This window comes from Tupaia chinensis, unplaced genomic scaffold, assembly GCF_000334495.1.
Source record: "Tupaia chinensis unplaced genomic scaffold, TupChi_1.0 Scaffold141389_1, whole genome shotgun sequence".
Classification (NCBI taxonomy): domain Eukaryota; kingdom Metazoa; phylum Chordata; class Mammalia; order Scandentia; family Tupaiidae; genus Tupaia; species Tupaia belangeri.
The window spans coordinates 159247-180245 of record NW_006201251.1 but is presented as its reverse complement, the minus strand read 5'-3'; the positions used below and the strand labels follow the sequence as shown (position 1 = coordinate 180245).

The 20999-nt window shown below is 46.9% G+C and overlaps 1 protein-coding gene across 1 annotated transcript in view; it reads left to right on the top strand.

The window, feature by feature from the left end:
- The window catches only part of F11R (F11 receptor), a 31646-nt gene extending 16674 nt beyond the window's left edge, over nt 1-14972 (top strand). Inside the window, exons 2-10 of the mRNA XM_006163096.3 lie at nt 10391-10459; nt 10595-10702; nt 10912-11058; nt 11623-11825; nt 11989-12091; nt 12175-12282; nt 12487-12499; nt 12789-12837; nt 12964-14972. Coding sequence (XP_006163158.1) covers nt 10391-10459; nt 10595-10702; nt 10912-11058; nt 11623-11825; nt 11989-12091; nt 12175-12282; nt 12487-12499; nt 12789-12837; nt 12964-12999 — 836 coding nt within the window. The 3' untranslated portion in view covers nt 13000-14972. The remainder of the gene's footprint in view (nt 1-10390; nt 10460-10594; nt 10703-10911; nt 11059-11622; nt 11826-11988; nt 12092-12174; nt 12283-12486; nt 12500-12788; nt 12838-12963) is intronic.
- The last annotated feature ends 6027 nt before the right edge of the window (nt 14973-20999 follow it).

Below are 20999 nucleotides of genomic sequence, written 5' to 3'. Positions count from 1 at the left end.
AGTCACAGGGATCCGTCAGAATGTTCATCGCTGAGGGGTGCCTGGCTCAGACCATGGTGTCTCTTTGCTTGGGCTGTCAGCAAGATAGCATGGAGTGGTAGTAAACAACAGAAATTTATTTTCTCATACTTCCTAGAGGCTGAGAAGTCCCCTATAAGGCAGGACAGGGCTGATTTCTTCCAGGCCTCTTACCTTGGCTTGCAGCTGGCCCCTCCAGCTGTCTCCTCACATCGCATCCCCTCAACACTTGCACAGCCCTGTGTCTCTGTGTGTCCCACTTTTTTTTTTGGAGAGGTTTTCGCTATAGGGTGCGTGCGCTTGCCAGACAGACAGAGAGAGACATAGAGACAGAAAGCGAGAAATCACCCCCCAGGGGGGATGGTCACACCGCAATCCCTTCTCCTCCATTCTCCTCCTGGGATCTTGGGCACGTTCACACACGTGCCCGGTGTGAGTTCTAAGCCACTGGATCCGGGACGTGAACTGCGGTTGACTACATGGGAGTCCAGCGACATAGCCATTATGCTAACTGCTGGTTCCCTGTGTGTCCCACTTAAAAAAAATTTTTTTTTAAGTTTTTGTCATTGGGCATGTGTGCTTGCAGGAGAGAGATGGGAGGGAAAGTGATAAACCACCCCCCCAGGGGGGATGGCCACACTGCATGCCCTTCTCCATTCTCCTCCTGGGGTTTTGGTCATGCACACACATGCACCCTGTGTAATTTTCAAGCCACCAGGACCAGGACTTGAACCACATTTAGGTGTGTGGGAGTCCAGTGCCTTAACTGCCAAGGCCCCCTCTGGCCCCTGTGTGTCCTACTCTTATAAGGACAGCAGTGAGGTTGGATGAGGGCATGTCCTAATGGCTTCATTTTAATTCCTTTCTCCAAATACAGTCACATTCTGAGGTATTAGGAATTAGGGTTTCAGCATAGGAATTGTGGAACTGATTCAGGCCGCAACAACCATAAACCATTGTGAAGATTATCCCTGCAAAAAGGTTAAGTTCTGGCCAGCCAGGTAGGTGTCGAGGTAACCGATGCTGCACAGTGCTGGGGCTGTATGGGAAAGTCCCCAGTTTGTACCGAGGTTTCCCATTGCCTGCAGGGCAAGGGCATGTGATCATGGCAGCTTGAGGCTGAGATGGAATCATGGCATGAGACCCTGTTGGAGGCATCCCTCGCCTCTCATGGAAAAAAATAAGTAACCAAAGTTTATTTATTTATTTTTTTAAAGAACAAGTTTCTGGCTGGGATGTGGGGGGTTTCTCTTTAGCTAATTTGGGCCAACCTAGGAGTTTCCTGGCTGCTCTTGTGGTCGTGAAGACAATGGGGGTGTTTTAAATGGATTCACATATTTTTCCTGACTCTGCTGCTATTTTAGACCTTGAATTGGAAGACTTCCTGGCATCTCTTCCACTTTGGCTCTGTGCCCTTTTCCTGGAGGGTCTGTAGCCTCCACTGTGCCTGTAGACACCTGGAGATACACTGTGGCCTGGGCCCAGAAATCAGGCCCTTTCACTCATGACCAGTGGGAGTTGCTCATGTGCAGAGAACTTGAATTCTGTTTTTTTTTTTTTTTTTTTTTTTAGGTTTAGATTAGTTTTTGCCTTATTTTAGAGGTTTTTGCTGTAGGGCACATGCGCTTGTCAGAAAGACAGAGAGAGACAGAGAGGCAGAAAGTGAAAAATCACCCCCCAGGGGAGACAGTCACACCACAATCCCTTCTCTTTCATTTTCCTCTTGAGATCTTGGGCACGCACGCACATGCACCCAGCGTGAGTTTAAGCCACCGGGTCTGGGACTCGAACCGCAGTCTATTACATGGGAATCCAGCGACATAGCCATTATGCCATCTGCTGGTCCCTGAATTCTGTTTTAATACAGTGAAACCAAGTGCTTGAGGCCAGCAAGTGGCATGAGGTTAAGGCAATGAGAGCTCTCAGGGCTGATGTTGCCCTTTGAGTACCAGACCTGGCGGTTTGAGAAACATCCTGGGTGCATGTGTGTGTGCACTCAAAATCCTAAGAGGAGAATGGAGAAGGGATTGAGGTGTGGCCATCACCCCCAGGGGGTGATTTTTCACGTTTTCTCTGTTTCCAGCACCCTTTAGCAAAACTTAAAAACAGAAAAAAACAGCTGGCTGGTCAGTGGCACAGCGGTAATAGGCTGGAGCCAAAGAGAAGTTCACAGGTTTGGTTCTGCATCATCCTGGTTCATTGAGAAGACAGGGGACCAGGACGTGAGGCCCTGTTGTGGGTGCTTGTCTTCCTCTCTCTCCCATACACTCTCTCTCATGGAAGAAGGAAACAACTTTTATAAAAAGAGGCAAATTTAAAAACACTTTACTTTTAACTTATAAAACCTGTTTTAAAAAAGGCTAGTAGACCAGCAGCTGGTGTAATGGCTATGTCACTGGACTCCCATGTAGTCGACTATGGTTCAAGTCCTGGCCCCGGGGGCTTCAACTTACACCGGGCGCGTATGCATGCATACCCAGGATCCCAAGAGGAGAATGGAGAGGGGATTGCGGCATGGCCATTCCTTCTGGGGGTGATTTCTCTCTTTCTGCTTCTCTGTCTGTCTCTGGTGAGTGCATGCACCCTAAAGCAAAAACCCTTAAAAAAAAAAAAAAAAAAAAGGCTAGTAGAGCATATATGCTCAAAAATCCCAAGAGGAGAGTGCAGGAGAAGGGATTGCAGCGTGGCTACTCCCTTTGGGGAGTTATTCTCACTTTCTCTTGTGAGGGCATGTGCCCTATGGATAAAACGTAAAACAATAATACAACAAAACAGGTTAGCAGAGAGAGCTCATATCTTTTCATCAGAACTGAACAGTAGTGTGTGTGTTTGCTGTAGGCACAACATCCTCTCTGGATTGTCAGTATGTACCTGTGTAGTTTTGGAGCTTCTGGGTCCTGGATTCTTAACTGCAGAGCCAGCTATGTGGGATCTAGCTTCTTAACCTCTGTGCCACCTACTGGCCCCATACTGAACAGTTTTGTTTTTCGGAACTCTGCTAGGGCTAGCAAGTGGCATGGTGGTTAAAACTTAGACTTCCACATGACCAACTGCACAGTTCAAGTCCTTGGTGGCTCAGAAATCACTCTGGGTGTGTGTGCATGCATGCTCAAAATCCCGGGAGGAGAATGGAGGAGAAGGAATTGTAGCTTGGTCATCTCCCTGAGGGATGATTTCTCACTTTCCCTTTCACTGTTTGTCTTGCCCTATGGCAAAAACCTTTAAAAATGTAAAAACAAAACAAAACCAAAAAACAAAACCCTATGCTAACAGTATTAAAACATTTCAGAGACTCAGCTTTACTTGAATCAAGATTGATATTTCTTCATTTGGTCCTCAATGCTGCTTTAAAAAAATGGGTTTGTTGGGGGAGATGTGGCAGGGGGTATGGCAATTGAGGCACTGGACTCCCACATGGCCGACTGCGATTTGAGTCCCAGAGCTGGTGGCTTGTGTTTTCACTTTCCTCTGTCTCTCTCTGGTTAAATTAAAATAATAAAATTTAATAATTCTTTTTTTAAAAACCCTGAAAAAATGGACTTAGCTTTGTAGATGAACCTTAACCTGTAGATGTTATAGTGAATGGTCTGCTGTGACCTAACTTGCTGTGATGTTTAGCAAACACTTATTGAATGTCACCTTGTACCGGGCAGGACTCTAAGCCCTGGCTACTCAGAATAATCATAGGTGTGGGCTCTGCGCTCTGGGGGGGTCTGCTGTGCACAGATGCGGTTATTAAAACCCAGGAAGTGCTTGGTGGTGTTTCCTTAGGATAAGGAAAACCTAGAAAAGAAGCTCTAGTGAGGATTGGGGGTGTGGTACCTCATTTCTCGGAAATTAATGTGGACGAAGAGCTGCTTGTCAGATTCAAAAAAGGGTGGAAATGTTTCACATAGCGTGAGCAAAGGCAGAGATTGCGAAATGACTGTCTTTGCTGGGAATTGGTAAGTCGCCTTATATCGCTCCAGGGTAGATGGCAGCAGTAGAGGATGTTGAGCTTATCATAGGGTCAGCTCTGCTGGAACCTTCTTTGCTTGCTGAAAAATTTTAGATCTTATCATACAGGCAGTGTCAATCATCAAAAGCTTGAAGCAAGTGTCAGCTTTGCGTTTTGTGGAAGGCTGTGCCATTGGACTGCATGGCCTTGAATCTGCACTGTCACTCACTGTGACCTTGGGCAAGTTACTTAAGTACTCAGGGCCTCAATTTTCATAGTAGAAAACTGGTGATAGGGTCATCCTGTGGTGTGGTAGTTAAGGTGAAAGGATCCCACATGGCTGACTGTGGTTTGAGGCCTGGACTCGGTGACTTGACAATCACGCCAGGCGAGCGTGTGTGTGTGTGTGTGTGTGTGTGTGTGTGTGTGTGTGTGTGTCCAAAATCCCAAGAGGAGAATGGAGGAGAGGGGATTGCAGTGCAGTCATCCTACCTGGGGAATGATTTTCACTTTCTCTCCCTCTCTGTCTCTGGTGAGTGCACACACCTTGTGACAAAAATCTAAAACTAACTAAAAATAAAATATTGGGTCATTTGAAAAGTTATGATGTATTTTTGCATAGAAAAAGGCATCACGACTTTTCTGATGATCAGTAGCTTTGGCGAATGGGCAGGGAGACAGGCTGTCCTGATGTAGGTGGGGTTTGGTGATTACGCTGGCCCAGTATGAAGGTTCTGTGTGAGAAGCCAGCCTTTCCGAGGCAGTTTCAGTGGTAGAGGAGAAATGGTTTGGTGGCTTGGCATTCAAGTACTGTTCAGGCAGTATTTGCACTTATTTTCGTGTCTGGTTGAGGAAAATGTTGAAGTCAGAAAAGGAAGTGTGAACAGGAGGGTCTATAGGCAGATGAAGATAATAAAATATGATACTCACTGCTTCCCGTTGGTCAGACAGTGTTCAGAGAACTTGTTTGTGTTTGTTTAACTTACAGCAGCCCTTTGATGTGAAACTGTTATTATCCCCCTTTCCCAGAGGGCCACCCTGAGGTTCTGAGTGGCTTGCCTCAGTCACACAGCCCGGTGAGTAAGAGCTGGGATTTGAAAGCAGGCAGGCTAGCTTCTGTGGTGTTCGGGGATGAGCAGGGAATGTGGACAGAAAAGCCGAAGCGCCCCGTGGTCAGTAGGAAGGGCGTGGCAGCATGGCCGGACTTGACTTGGGATGATATACAGGCACTTGTGAATATTGGCACAGGGGCTACCAGAGGGATGTGGGAGGACACTGAGGTGAAGGTCTCTGTGAAGGCTGAGAGACAGAGACAGAAAGTGAGAAATCACTCCCTGGAGCAATGACCATGCTACAATCCCTTCTTTATTCTCCTCTCAGAATTTTGACCATGATGCACAAGTGCCCGGCATGTGTTAAGCCGCTGGGTCTGTGACTCGAACTGCAGTCGATTACGTGGGAGTCCAGGCCATGTAACCATTATGCCATGTGCTGGTCCCAGAGGGTTCTGTTTTAATCAAGGGAAGTGAGACAAGGTCCTGGCAGTCAGCATTAATGAGGAGGAGGAGGATATACCCGTAGTTCAGTGTGTGTGTGTGTATATGTGCCGGGTTTTCAACAAATTCGTGGAAAAAATCATGTTATGAAGGAACTATGTAAGGGTTTTTATTTATTTATTTTTTATATCATGATAGAACTGTACTTGGATTCCATTTTCCATAAGCTTTTTGAAGTGCCTTCTTACATGTGATTTAATTCTTGAATGTGTTTTAGATCTTTGATCCTTGAAGAATCAAAAAATGAATGGACCAGCAAGTGGTGTCAGGTTAAGGTACTGGATCCCACATGGCTGATAGAGTGGTTTGAGTTCTGGCCTCAGTGGCTTAAAAATTACACAGGGCGCGTGTGCGTGTCTAAAATTCTGAGAGGAGAATGGAGAAGGGATTGGAGTGTGGCCATCTGTCCTGAGGGGGTGATTTCTTTTTCTCCTTCTCTCTCTGTCTGTCTGTCTTTGGCAAGCACATGCACCTTTAGCAAAAACGAAACAAAGAGAACGAACTGTAGGGGGCTGACTGGTGCAGTGGTAAAACATGATGCTCTCTGAGACTGACCCTACATAGGAAGGTTCTGAGTTCGTGACCAGAGACCCCTCTGTGTTTGTCAACCTGCTAACTGAAGCTAGAGGTGGGTCATGGCATCAAGACCATGTTGGGTCTCAGTCTCTCTTACTCATGGAAGAAGTCAGTCAATTATTTTAAAGAAGAACTTTAGGGGGCTGGATGGTGGTACAGGGTTAAATATGATACACTGGGCAGCTTCAGTTTCTCTGTCCTTCTCATTTATGGAAGAAGTACATTTAAGTGAACTTGAAAAAAAAGGAATTTTCTTTAACAACAAAAGGAACCTTAGCTTTTGGTTGTTGACATGATGGAAGAATGACCATGACATCCATGACGGATTTGTGTGCTTGCTGGCTTTTAGTTTAATGAGCTCCTGCTCTTTATTTGGGTGGTGTCACAGGCGGGTTCTTGGGAAGCTGACTCTGAGAAGTCAATTATCATCTCAGACATTTATTAGGGAGTGCTCTGAGGATCCACACCAGTGGGAAGGATGTGTTGGAAGCAAGAATGGGTGGAGGGAGAAGCTGGGGTGCTTCGTAGACCCTACAAGGCCTCAGCCTAACCCACAAGGGACTGTGAAACAGGAATGGCCCTCAGCGCTGTCCCAGTTTGGGGGATTAGGTGATGGAGTTAGCTAGGCCTTTATGGGGGATTCTTCCAAAAAGTTCATTGAAAATGCGTATTGTGAAAAAACGATGCATGAATTTCAATTTAGTTTTTACTAAACTAAACTCATGCTTTAATTCCATTTTTTCATGAACATGGAAAAAAGTTTATTCGTTTATTCAGAGAGAGAGAGACAGCACCCCCAATAGGATCTTCTTTTGTTGTTGGTTTTTTGGAGTTTTTTGCTATAGGGCGCATGCGCTCGCCAGAAAGACAGAGACAGACAGGGAGACAGAAAGCGAGAAATCGCCCCCGGGGGGATGGCCATGCCACAGTCCCTTCTCCTCCATTCTCTTCCATTCTCCTCTTGGGATCTTGGGCACGCACGCATACACGCCCGGCCTGAGTTAAGCCACCGGGTCTGGGACTCAAATCGTGGTTGACTACATGGGAGTTCAGCGACATAGCCATTACGCTAACTGCTGGTCCCAATAGTTTTTAAAATTTCTTTCTTCCATGAGTGAGAAAGACAACACCCCCCCCACAGGTTCTGCTCTCTCTTTTTTTTTTTGGTTACTTAATTTGCTCATCTATAAAATAGAGGAAATATTTATTTGGACCAATTCACAGTGTCCTTATGTTAAATTAAAATAAATGTATATAGACATCAATGCCAGGACCAGCCCTGTGGCCTGGTGGTTAAGAGAGTTGAATCCCACATGGGCCAGTCAGTGGTTCAAAAGTTGGGCCTGGTGCCTTGAAAAATGTGGCGGGTGCATGTGTGCCCAAAATCCCAAGAGGAAAATGGAGAAGGAATTTCAGTGTGGCCATCCCCACAGGGGTAGATTTCTCACTTTCCAACTCTTTTTCTGTCAGGCTCTCGGGCTCTTATAGCAAAAACAAACAAAAAACCACACAATAGAAGTTTATCTGGGGGGGCAGCTAGCAGAGTCCTAGTCATATCACAAGGACAAGGGCAGAGAAGGCAACTGTGTCTGTGAATCTCTGTCTCACGCCCTCTCCTTAGAGACCCACCTGGATTCCACCATGGGGCCCCGCCCTGATGCCTGATCACTTCCCAAAGGCCCCTCTTCACGCTATAATCAGATAAGATTTTTACTTTTTAAAAAAATAATTATTTTATTCAATTTTATTCATTCATTCATTTATTTTAATTTGACCAGAGAGAGAGAGAGAGAGGAAAGTGAGAAAGCAAGCCACCAGGTCCAGGACTTGAACCATGGTCCGCCATGTGGGAGTGTCTAGCACCTTAACCACCACGCCACCTGCCAGTTCCCAAGATTTTTACTTTCTTAATCCCATAACAGTGACATCAAATTTTAACACATGAATTTTTTTGAGAGGGGACATTCAAACTATAGCAGAGGTCAAGAGATGTATTCAATTATGCAAGTAATTAAATTTAAACAATGTACTTGAATTTAACACATGCTTGCATTGCACAAGATTCATGCATTTGTCAGAGAAGATAAGAACTCTGACTCAAAGCCCTAAATAAAAACCTACTTCATGAATTGGAGCTTTAAAAACATAAATGAGAAACACTGTGTAAGTGCAGGTTTGTAGATATATTATGCAATCCTGGGTCTTTGTTTTTAGTTTTGAAAATTTCTTTGTTCCATGAGAGAGGACAACACCCTCCAACAGGTCTCTCTCTCTCTCTCTTTTTAGCTTATAGTGATAGGGCACGTGTGCTAGCGAGAGACAGATAGAGGGGAGGAAAATGAGCAATCACTTCTCAAAGGGGTGGCCAGGCCACAATGTACCCAACATGAGTTTCAAGTTTCCGGGTTGGGGACTAGAACTATGCTGTTGTTCATGTGGGATCCACTGCCTTAACCTCTGTGCCACCTACTGCCCCTCCCCAACAGGGTCTTGATGCCTCTGTCCACCCTCGCCCTCAGCCAGCCATGTGACCTACACATGCCAGCATGCTCAGGGGTGTCTCAGTGTGAACCTGGGACCTTCCCTGTGGGTCAGCCTTGCAGAGTGTTATGGTACCACTGAACCACCATCAGGCCCCGCCAGCTTAATCTGGCGTGTTTGGGCCCCTCCACCACGCTCTTTAATTCGCCCCCTGGCCCCTCACTGCTCCCTCTGTCCCCATCACGTCCCTTTCCTTTTCTTTCTGCCTTTGGTGAGTAGGAGATGCTGATGGAGGGCTGAGCCCAGGTCTCAGAACCAGCTGTGTGAGCTCAGGCACGTTTCTGTACTTCGAGTAAACCTGGGATAATAATACCATCCTGCTACTCTGTCATGCTTGTTTCAAGGATCAAAGGGCAGAACATACCATATAATGTATGGGAAAACACTTTAAAAAGCACCGAATGCTCTACAAATGTCGAGTATTGTTATTATCATGGCTGCTCCTCTTGACCGCTCTCCCTTGCCTCCAGGTCTGCTGGCTTCCTTCCAGGGTTTCCCTTTTTTTTTTTTCCTTTCTTTCTTTCTTTCTTTTTTTTTGTTGTGTTTGCTAAAGAATGCTTGCCATGGGAGGGAGGGAGAGAAAACACCCCCTAGAGGGGAATGGCTACACCGAATAGCCGCCTCCTCCAGTCTCCCCTTGGGATTTTGGGAACGCACACACATGGTGCCAGATCCAGGGCTCGAAGTGCACAGTCAGCCATGTGGGGTGCAGTGCCTAAGTCTCCATGTCACCTGCTGGTCTCTTCTTTATTTTCTAGAGTGTGCTTGTGGGAGAGTGGGCATGGCGGGGGGTGAGAGAGCAACCCATGTAGGGGATGGTAATGCCATAATCCCCCCTCCTCCATTTCTCCTTTTGGCATTCCGGGCAGGCGCACACACATACAACTGGCTTCATGCTGCCAGGTTTGGGAATAGAATTGCACAGTCGGCCATGTGGGGTCCAGTCACCTTAACCATCGTGTCACTTGCTGGCCTGCCTTCCAGGATTTCTTGACAAGCGACTGCAGTCATTGTTGAGAAGCTTTCTCTGAGCTGTGAAATGTCATCCCAGGAAGCTGCTCTTGAAGTAGTAGGAGTCAAACTAGACTATTGGGAGTAACAGAGGGAAAAATTAGAAATGGAAGAACTTACATTTGAAAGAGATGTCTTGTGAAGGGGCTTCAAAAAATTTGGGAGGAAGATGGAATTCATGTACCAGTTTATTTTGGTGCAAACAAAAAGTTAAAATCCAAGCATTTTTTTTTTTTTAATTGCCACAGGGCATATGCACTCACTAGAGACAGAGAGTGGGAAAGTGAGAAATGACTCCCTCGTGGAGGATAATGACTCCACAGTCCCTTCTCCTCCATCTCTTCCTCCTTTGGGGAGTTTGGGCATGCTCACACACATGCCCAGTGTGTTCTTCAAGTTGTCAGTCCGGGACTCAAACCATGCACTCAGCCATGTGGGATCCAGCTGTCTTAACCACTACAGCACTGGCTGACCCCGTAAGTTTTTTTCATAGTACACATTTTTCTGTAAGCTTTTTGAAGATCCTGTGTATTTCCATTGGTAAAAAATGTATTGGCCTGCAGTTGCAGTGCAAACGCATCTGAAGAGGTTATTTGGGATAATGGTGAGAGGCCGTGAGAACCAGGGGAAGCTGCCCTCTCTGGACTGACTCCCTTACCCCTTCACCTTGGAGAGGCTCTGTCAGTGGCTCCCTCTCTGTGGCCTTGCTCTGAACACTCCTGATAGGACGCTCTTTATTTTTTCTTCTCAGGTTCGCAGGCATTGGGCAAGGGTACAGTGTACACTTCGACACCTGTAGTCAAAGTACCTGAGAATAAAAGTGAGTTGGACATGGCCGTGGAGGGTGGGCAGGTTCTGGCCTCTGGGGGCTTGGAGACCCTCCAGCTGGCTGGTGGTTGGGACTGTTACCCACCTTGTCTGTTTACCCTGGTCCTCGCTCTCATCCTGTCTGCAGCGGCCACACTGTCCTGCTCCTATTCGGGTTTCTCCTCTCCTCGGGTGGAGTGGAAGTTTGCTCATGGTGGTGACTCCCAACTGGTGTGCTTTAACAACAAGATCACAGGTGAGTCGCTCCCCCTCCCTTGTCTGACTGCCTAGGCTGTGATTGATCCGAGCCTGGATTGGGGGAGGGCACAGGTCGGGGCTCAGGTCGGTATGGTCTTCCCATCACCTGTTCTGTGGAAGGAGTGGGCATCTGTGGAGCCCGGGTGCCACTTCACCAGTGTCTCTCACTTCCCCGTTCCTCTGTCCTTGCTCTGCTTCTCCTGGTAGCTTCTTACGCGAGCCGAGTTGCCTTCTCACTGAATGGCATCACCTTCCACTCCGTGGAGAAGAAAGACACGGGGATGTATACGTGTATGGTGTCCGAGGACGGCGGCAACAACTACGGGGAGGTCAACATCCAACTCGTTGTGCTCGGTACGTGCCGCCCTGTCTTCTTCTTCTTCTTTTTATTTTTTGAGAGATTTTCACTGTAGGGCGCGTGCGCTCACCAGACAGACAGACAGAGAGAGACATAGAGACAGAAAGTGAGAAATCACCCCCCAAGGGGGATGGCCACGCCGTAATCCCTTCCCCTCAATTCTCCTCTCGGGATCTTGGGCACGCACGCACACGCGCCCGGCATGAGCTTTAAGCCACCGGGTCCGGGACGCGACCCCCAGTCGACTACGAGGGAGTCCAGCGACATAGCCATTACGCTAACTGCTGGTCCCACGTGCCACCCTGTCTTCTGCACGGGCCTAGAATCAGTTGCCTCCCTAAACCCAGAGCAGGCCCTGCTGAGCTGTGGGGCTCATTGATTGTGAACATAGCCACAGGTGTGGCTGTGCGGTCCGGTGCTGCCAGAGGGGGTGTGCCCCTGGTTGGGGTGCCAGTGCTGGGAGGCTAGAGCTGTTTGGAAGGGGTGGCATCCTAGCCGGGAATTTGGACTCGGGCAGCCCCCCTGCCCTCGTGGTCAGCACCTTCTCTTCCCGTTCACAGTGCCCCCATCCAAGCCCACAGTCAGCATCCCCTCCTCTCCCACCATTGGGAACCGGGCGGTGCTGACCTGCTCCGAATCGAATGGCTCCCCTGCTTCTGAGTACTCCTGGTTCAAGGATGGGGTGCTGATGCCCACAGACCCTAAGAGCAGCCGTGCTTTCATCAACTCTTCCTACGTCCTGAATCAGAAGTCGGGGGAACTGGTATGTTTGGGGTAGGGTAGAAGATGTGGGGGGTGTGAGCTGTGGAGCCGCTGGAGGTGGGAAAGAAGAGCCTGCCACCAGGTGAGCTTGTGTTAGAGTCAGGAGACGTCAGAGAGAACTGCTGGACCCCTCCAGTGGGACACCAGTGTTTCCTTCCCTCTAGGTCTTCGACCCTGTGTCGGCCTCTGACTCTGGAGAATACGTCTGTGAGGCACAGAATGGCTACGGGGCACCCGTGAAGTCAGAAGCTGTGCGCATGACGGCTGGTGAGAGAGTGGCCAGGCTCGAGCCTGGACCTGGGTGGGGGCGGTGCTTTTGTCATGGGGCCTGACCTGTCATTGTCCCACAGCGGAGCTGAACGTGGGGGGCATCGTGGCAGCCGTTCTCGTGACTCTGATTCTCCTGGGAGTCCTGATTTTCGGCATCTGGTTTGCCTACAGCCGAGGCTACTTGGACAGTAAGTATCGGCCTCCGTGGCTGTCCTTTGTGTTGTCCCCTCCAGGGTGTGGGTCAGGGGCTGAGTACTGACCTTGACACTGGGCCCACCCGTGCAGACATTTCCCCAGAGAGTGCTGATGAGGACTGTGCCAGTTCCCCACCTCCGTGGGCCACACTGTCTTCTGTCCTTTGACACTCACAACCTCCATTTCTTCTCTTTCAGGAGCAAAGAAAGGGTGAGTGAGGTGCTGTCCTGGGCTCTACGAAGTTGAAACTGTGGATGCATGTGGTTTGAAGCTGAAGTGGGCCTGAGGGCTGGGTTGGAGGTGGGAGCAGCCAACTCTGAGGAAAGATACTGGATTCTGTCCTGTCACTGTGGTCCTGGGTTTGTCCTGGCCCCTCCGCCTACACCTCCCTCCGAGCCCCCTGTGCTGCTGTGGAGTTGTCATTCTGGTCCCTAAGTGGGCCAGGAGTGGTTGGTGAGCAGCAGGGGGCTAAGCATCTCCATCTCTGGTTCATCTACAGGACTTCGAATAAGAAGGTGATTTACAGCCAGCCCAGTGGTCGGAGTGAGGTGAGAAGGCTTGCCTAGGAGGGAGGGCCTCCTACCGGAGGGCGGGGTTTCCGGCCTGTGTTTGTGTGTTTTGGGGACTCGCAACTGTAGACCATTGAGGGTGGACTGAATGTTTTCTTTCCCCAGGGGGAGTTCAAGCAGACCTCGTCCTTCCTGGTGTGACCCTGGTCCAGCTGGTTAGTCCTCTGTGCTTGCCTTACTCAGGTGCTACTGGACTCTGGCCCTGATGTCTGTGGTCTCACAGAATGCCTTATTTGTCTCTAGACACCCCTAGGGCCCCCACTTTATCTTAGCTAGGATGTGTTTTTGATAACTCTGTGCCCCTTCCTCCTCACACCCTCCCTCCCATTCCTGCCATCACTGTGTCCCTCGGACTTGTTTTCATTCCCAATCTCAGGAGGGATCAGGCAGGAATCCCAGGTATGCTTGTTGACATCCCTTCCAAGGAGACGGCAAGAGGAGGGCCCCCGGGAATCTGTAGTCAGGACCCTCCTGGCCTGTGAGCTTCTGAGCCTGATTTCATGGACACCAGCTGTGCCAGAGCAGGGAGTGGAGAGTGGAGAGCAGATGGCTGACGGCGCCGTTGGTGACGAGGTCAACTCTTCTGTCTTCCTCACCCCTGGAAGTGACCCTGGGGTCTTCCTGCCTGGCCTTCTCTGGAACACAAGCAAGCTGACACTGCTATGACTGCAGGAGAAAGGGTGCCTTTGCTGTGGAGAGCAGAATGAACTTTCAGGGGATGTGGAGCGGAGATGATTGAAAACCACTGATGTCAAGAAGAGCAAGCTGGAGCAGGTGGCTTGAGCCATCACTTTTCCCTGGACTGGAACAGGACAGACTCCTTTCAAGATGTGTCTCGTGTGGGTGTGTGTAGTCATGTTAGCTCTTCACTGAGCTTGTGTGTGTGAGTGTGCACGTGTGTGTGAGTATAAATGTATGGTGAAATCAAGTGCCCATTGGAGGGTTCCTTGGCTCTTTGGTGAGACTGTGGGTTTATGTGTATTAACTGGATGTTGCTGGAAATGGAAACTCAGTGTGTCAGTGGGGGAAATGAGATCTTAGAGGGTCCCTGGGCTGCTCCTTTGTACAAACAGGAATTCCCAGCAACCGGGTGGCCTCCCAGACTATTTTGTCCCGTACTTGGTCCTCCTTCAAAATAGCTTCTGGTGTTGGGATCCTCTTGAGAGCCCTCTTGTGGCTAGGCCTTCTGCTGGGGAAGGTTACTGAGGTGAAGCCCATGCTGTTCTCTGGGTCTCACTTGCCAGTTCCACTAAGTGAGACTAGGAAGTGCCCACTCAGGTGTGGTCCTGGGCTTCCCTATGTAGGCTGCAAGAAAAAGGCTTCAGAGCTGAAGCAGGGGGCTTTCTCAGCTCACTTGGGGGAGCTGACTGCTGCTTTATTTAGTAGATTGGGTTCAGGAGACGGTATTGTAACCCAGACCCTGCAGTGGTGTGTTGGGTGAGCATGGGGTGGGCCAGTTGCTTCCTTCTTCCTATCTGGGCCTGTCTCTGCTCTTACACTTCTCTATCTCTGTCTACCACAATCCCTCAGTCTATTTATTAACCTGCAAGAGGGCGAGAGGGTGCATGAAGGACCCTCTTGGTTTGATTTTGCCTATTTCTTTCTGGAGGGGATATTAGTGCCACTTGTCATAGTCTGGCCCCTTACCTGGAACTGCAGAACTGAGTTTTCTACCAAGGATCCAAAAAAAGAAAAAAAAAAAAAAAAAACCAAAAAAAACCCCTAAGCAATCAGTTAAGGGGTCATGCACTGATTAAAAAAAAAAAAAAAAAAAAATTCCAGAGGAAATAAAATTTCAGTAGATAATAAAGGAGAGGTTATGAAACGGTTCAGGAGGGATGAGATTTTGAAAGTATGTTTCAGTTCTGTATCATGGCTGGGTGAAAGGGTGGAAGGGTATGACGGAAAAGCCCTGGGGAGGCATAGGTCACTTGTGGAGGGTAAGGTCCTCACCCACTAGGGCAGTGTAATGAGTGTGACTCAAGTTATTACCAGCCTTGGAATGTACTTCTTCAGCTCACAACAGCCCTTTCAAGTTGGAAAACACCTTGTCTGCTTTCATTTTAGAGTGTCAAAACTAATTTTTTGTAATAAATGTCTATTTTTCACATTGAGTTCATTTAAATCCTGAGGTTCTATATTAAGAAAATTGGGATTCCCAGAGTGACTTAGATATTCAAAATCTTTCTGATGGTCTTGTTAATTAGGAGATGAGGTGGGCTTGATGGTGGCCCAGTGATAAAGTGAGACCCTTTGTATTGCTGTGAGGCAGTTCCACATGGGAGATTTCTGTGTTTGCATCCAGAGATCTCCCTTAGTATGGCAGGCACATATGAACCGTGGTCTAAGGCTGAAAGGCTGGAGGTAGGTCACCATGGCAACAAGACCCTATTGGGGGTGCTTACTCTCACTCATGAAAGAAATGAATATTTAAAAAATAATGTTTGGGGGATCAGCAGTTGGTGTAATGACTACGTTGCTAGACTCCCATGTTGTCTACCACGGTTCAAGTCCTGGACCCAGTGGCTTTAACTCACACTGGGTGCCTGTGCGTGTGTGCCTAAGATCCCAAGAGGAGAATGGATGGGAAGAGATTGCGGCATGGCTATCCCCCCAGGGGGGCGATTTTCACTTTCTGTCTCTCTAGTGAGCACATGCGCCCTATAGCAAAAACCTCTCAAAAAAAAAAAAAAAGTTTGGCATGGTGATTAAGATGCTGGACTCCCACATAGTCAACCATAGTTTGAGTCCTAGACCTGGCGACTTTCTTTCTCATTTTCTGTCTCTCTCTTCTTGCCTCTAGTCATATTTAAAAATAATAATGATGGTAATTAAAATTAAATAAGTATATATTTTTAAGTTAGTGCTTCAGAAAATAATGCTTTAGGACCAGCTGGTGGTAGAAAGGTTAAGGCAGTTAGATCCCACATGGCTGACTCTGTGGTTTGAATCCTGGACCCAGTGACTTAAATCACATCAGGTACATGTGTGTACGTGCCTAAAATACCGAGAGGAGAATGGAGAAGAAGGGATTGTGATGTGGCCATCCTCCCTGGGGAGTGATTTTCCACTTTCCCTCTCTCTATGTGGGTGAGTGCATATACCCTAGAGCAAAAACTAAAATAATAATAATGCTTTAAAAAGGAGTATCCTTGCATGAGCCTGGTGATTATATTTTACTGTAGCCTTTTTCATTGGAGATTTGGGATAATGGAGAATAGGGGCAATTCCATGGGTATTTGTGTTTCTCATGAGATGGGAACCCAGTACAATCGGATAAAATGATTGAATGGTAAGGATGTCTGTGTTCCTGTCTTTTTTTTTTTTCTTTCTTTCTTTGAAGTGTACACATAATGATTTGATACACACATGCATTGTCTAATGGTTACCACAGTCAAGCTCATTAACAAGTCTGTCACCATCCATGCTATACTGTAGGTACCAGAACTTATTCATCTTGTAACTAACTGGAAGTATATACCCTTTCACCAACAAGTTGTCTTAACAGGACATATAGATCAAGGCCAAGGATGGAGGGGTGGAGGAAAATCAGGTTACCCTCTTAGGTTTTTGGGGAGTTATGACATGTTTTTCTATGTAAAATGCATCATGACTTTCCTGGTGACTCAATATTTCTGAATTAGTGTGTTCCATGGGACATGAATGTAGTTTAATAAAGTAGACAAATGGGGAGCAGTTGGTGGTGTGATGGTTAAGGCAACTGGATCCGACATGGCCAATTGTGCAGTTTGAGTCCTAGAACCAATGGTATGAAAATAGAAAGCAAAACCCACTGAGCATATGTGCACTTGTTCTCAAAATCTTGAGGTGAATGGAGGAAAAGGAATTGTGGCATGACCATCTCCCCTCCCCCAGGGGATGATTCCTATCTCTGTCTCAGGTGCATGCACATGCTCTATAGCAAATTGTAAACTTAAATAAAGTAGACATGGGACCAGCAGATGGCATAATAATTGTATTAAACTCCCATGTAGTTGATCATGGTTTGAATACCAGATCCGGCAGCTTAAAACTAATGCCGTGTGTTTGTGTGTGTGTGTGTGTGTGTGTGTGTGTGTGTGTGTGTGTGCCTAAAATCCCAAGAGAAAGGAGGAGGGATTGAGTAAAATCCCAAGAGAAAGGAGAAGGGATTGAGGTGTGGCTGTCCCTCCAGGGGAGGTGATTTTTCACTTTCTGTCTCTGTCTCTTGTGTCCAGTGAATGCATGTGACCTATAGCAAAAATCTCTCTTTAAAAAAAAAAAAAAGACAAATGCACCCAGCCTGTTAACCCACTATCATGGCTATTAAAGAGTATTGAACCACTGAACTGGAGTGCTGGAAACCTTGTAGACAACCATGGGTTCAGATCTCTGACCTTTAAACCTGGAACATACTGGGTGTGCCCAAGGTCCTTGTGAGCTGGAGGACTGGGGCAAGAGGATGAAGTATGACAAGACCCAGTTGAGAGTACTTATTTCTGTCATGTGCACATGCCCTCTTATAAATTTTAAAGTGGACATTTGAAGAAAAGTATAATTTACATTAGAAAAACATTTCTTTTTCTAGCTCATCCACTTTATTATTCCTCTGGTACTAATCTGTGGAAATATAGAAGTGAAACCATTTTTCTTATTGCTATTATCAGTATATTTACTAGGTATGATGACTATCTCTGCACAGATGAGAAAAGTGCAGAAATGCGAGTCCAGCAACATAGCCATTACACCAATTGCTGGTCCCCCTCCTCTGACAATTTTTTGAAAAATAAAATAAGAAAAAAATCTTGGGAGCCAGCAGGTGGCAACCACCATGCCACATATGTGTGTGTGTGCCTAAGGTGTGATGGGCTGGAGGAAGGGGATTGCATGATGACCAGACCCTGTGGAGGGTGCTCATCTATCACTCTCATATGTACATGGATGCACTCTGTCATGAATAAAGGAACAACTAAGTCATCACTCAGGCAATTTACCCATGTCATGAAATATTTGATTTTTTTCTATCATTGAAAAATATAAAAATCGTTTTTGTGGTTCAAGTGGTGGCACAGTGGTAACACCTACAGCCACCAGAGCAAGGTCCTGAGTTCATATCCCAGGACCTCCTTAAGCACACTAGGTGCATTCATGTGTGCTGGTGATCCAGACCAGCTGAGGCTTGGGGTGGATCAAGGTGCGAAGTTCTTTTGGGGGTACTTGTCTCTTTTTCTCTATCATGGAATTAAAGGCAAATAAACAATATTATTAAAACAACAGTGGGAGCAGCAGATGGTGTATGGCTACGTCGCTGGACTCCCATGTAGTTGACCGCAGTTCAAGTCCTGGACCTGATGGCTTAAACTAACGCCAGGTGTGTGCATTGCATGCGTGCCCAAGATCCTGAGAGGAGAATGGAGGAGAAGGGACTGCGGCATGGCCATCCCCTGGGGGGAGGGGATTGTGATTTCTTGCTTTCTGTCTCTGTCTTTCTGGCTAGCGTACATGCCCTATAGCAAAAACCTCTCAAAAGGAAAAAAACAAAAACAAAAACACAGCAGCAACAACAACCAAAGCACTTAGATCCTTTGCTATACAAAAACTGATGATAGGGTAGACCAGCAGGTGGTATGGTGGTTAAGGCTCATGTTTCAACCTCTAGACCTGGTGGCTTGAGAAACATGCGAGGTGCATGTTTTTGTGTGCCTCAAATCCAAAGAGGAGAGTGGAGAAGAGACTGTGGTGGGGCCATCCCTCCCACCCCAGGATGGGGGTGGTTTCTTAATTCCTCTGGCAAGCACGGGCGTCCTGTGTAACAAACATTCAAAACAAAACATGAAAACTGACGATAGGCTAGAAATTGAATGTAGGGGGTGAAAAAAAAGCAAACACCAATTTTTTTTTGTTTATTTAAAGAATTATTGGAACCAGCAGTTGGCATAATGGCTATGTCACTGGACTCCCATAAGGTCCACAGTGGTTCAAGTCCTGGACCTGGTGGCTTAAACTCATACTGGGAGCGTGTGCGTGTGTGTCCAAAATCCCGAGAGGAGAATGGAGAAAAAGGGATTGTGGTGTGGCAATCCCCTTGGTGGATGATTTCTCACTTTCTGTCTCTCTCTGTCTTTCTGGTGAGCACATGAACCCTATAGCAAAAAAACCTCTCCAAAAGAAAAAATATATATTTTGTTTAACTTTATTTATTTTTAATTTGACCAGAGGGGGAGAGAGAGAAGGAAAGTGAGAAAACAAGCCATTAGGTCTGGAACTCAAACTACAGTTAACCATGTGGGAATTCATTGTTCTTAACCACCACACCTCCTGCCAGCCCCCAAAACATCAATTTTGAAAAGTTAAGCTTATTTCTTGAGAGAGGTGGCAGGCACCCTTGAAGGAGTCCTGTCATGCTGTGATTTACCCCCACCATGTGCACATGCCTGGCATGTACAAGGAGACCTCAGAACATGGTCCCAGGACCATCCCTGTGGCTGAGCATTGTGTCACTGCTGTGCCACCACTTTAGGTTCCCATTTATTTGTTGCTTTCAGTATTTGCCAGATTATACGTGCTTGCCAGAGAGAGAGACAGAAGGAATGTGAGAAATCCCCCAGCAGGATAGCCAGCCACACTACAAGTTCTTCCCCATACTCTTCTTGCGGGCTACTGGGACCCACTTAGCAAAATGCGTTTTTCTGAGAGGGGGTGCTGCGGATTAGAAATAAACATAGGGACCACCCAGATGGCATAAAGGCCATGTCGCTGGGCTACCATGTAGTCAACTGTGGTTCGAGTTTCAGACCCAGTGGCTTAAACTCACGTCGGGTGTGTGTGCATGTGAGTCCAAGATTCTGAGAGGAGAATGGAGGAGAAGGGATTGTGGCGTGGTCATACCCCCAGGAATGATTTCTTGCTTTCTCTCTTGGTCTTTCTGGCAAGCACACACACCCTATATCAAAAACCTCTCCAAAAGAAGAAGAAGAGGAAGAAGAAGAAGAAGGAGGAGGAGGAGGAGGAGGAGGAGAGGAAAAAGAAGTAGTAGTAGTAGTAGTAGTAGTAGTAGTAGTAGTAAACATAAAAATAAACACATGAAGACATACAAGTATAGAAAATTGAGGATTGAGTGGGCCCAACTTCTGTGATGGAGAAAGTTGTGACCCTAAACCTGTCCCAGGTTTATTATTTTATAGGGCAGAAAATGGGAGAAGAGGAAATGGAATACAAAGCCAGTTGTTTGGGCATGTTAATTGTCTGAAGATGCAAAAACGGCTGGCACTATGTAGTTTCATTGATCTTTGGGAGTGAAATCTGATAAACACACATGGTTTCCTTTAGCCCAGTACTGCTCTGCAGTTTCAACAATAGGCAGTTAGCATATTCACATGCAAATTGCTTTCATTGCTATGCCAATGAATCTCAGAACCACGTTTCTGTGTCTTAAGGTCACCATGTTTGACCACTCTCCACAATGGGCATGCATGCACACGTAGCTTGGTATGATTTTCTTTCTTTTAGAGATTTTTGCTTTAAGGCGTGTACCTTGCTGGAAAGACGGACAGAGTGACAGAAAGTGAGAAATCACCTTCTGGGAAGATACCTACACTGCAATTCCTTATCCTTTATTGTGGAGAGTGGCCATTTTGAGCAAACATGGTGACCTTTAGACACATGCAGAAATGCAGTTCTGTAAGCTGTCATTTGCATAGCGATGAGGCTAATTGGTATGCAAATATGCTAACTGCCTGTTGTTATTGAAACTGCAGAGCAGTATCGTTCTAAAGGAAGCTACATGTGTTTCATCAGAACTGGTCCCAAAAGATTAGAGAAACTACATGGCGCCAGTCATTTTTACATCTTCAGCAGATTAACATCTGAAAACAATTGACTTTGCATTCTATTTCCTCTTCTTCCATTTTCTGCCCTATAAAATAATAAACCTGGGACTTGTTTAGGGTCATGGCTTTCTCCATTGGAGAAGCTGGGCTCACCCAGTTCTCACTTTTCTGTACTTGTATGTCTTTGTGTGTTTATTTTTATGTTTGTTTCTAATCCACAGCCCTCTTGTCCCACTCAGAAAAATGTGTTTTACTAAGTGAGTCCTCACACTCCATTTTCATATTGGGATTTCAGACATGTGCCTGGCATGAGTTTTAAGCCACTTGGTCCTG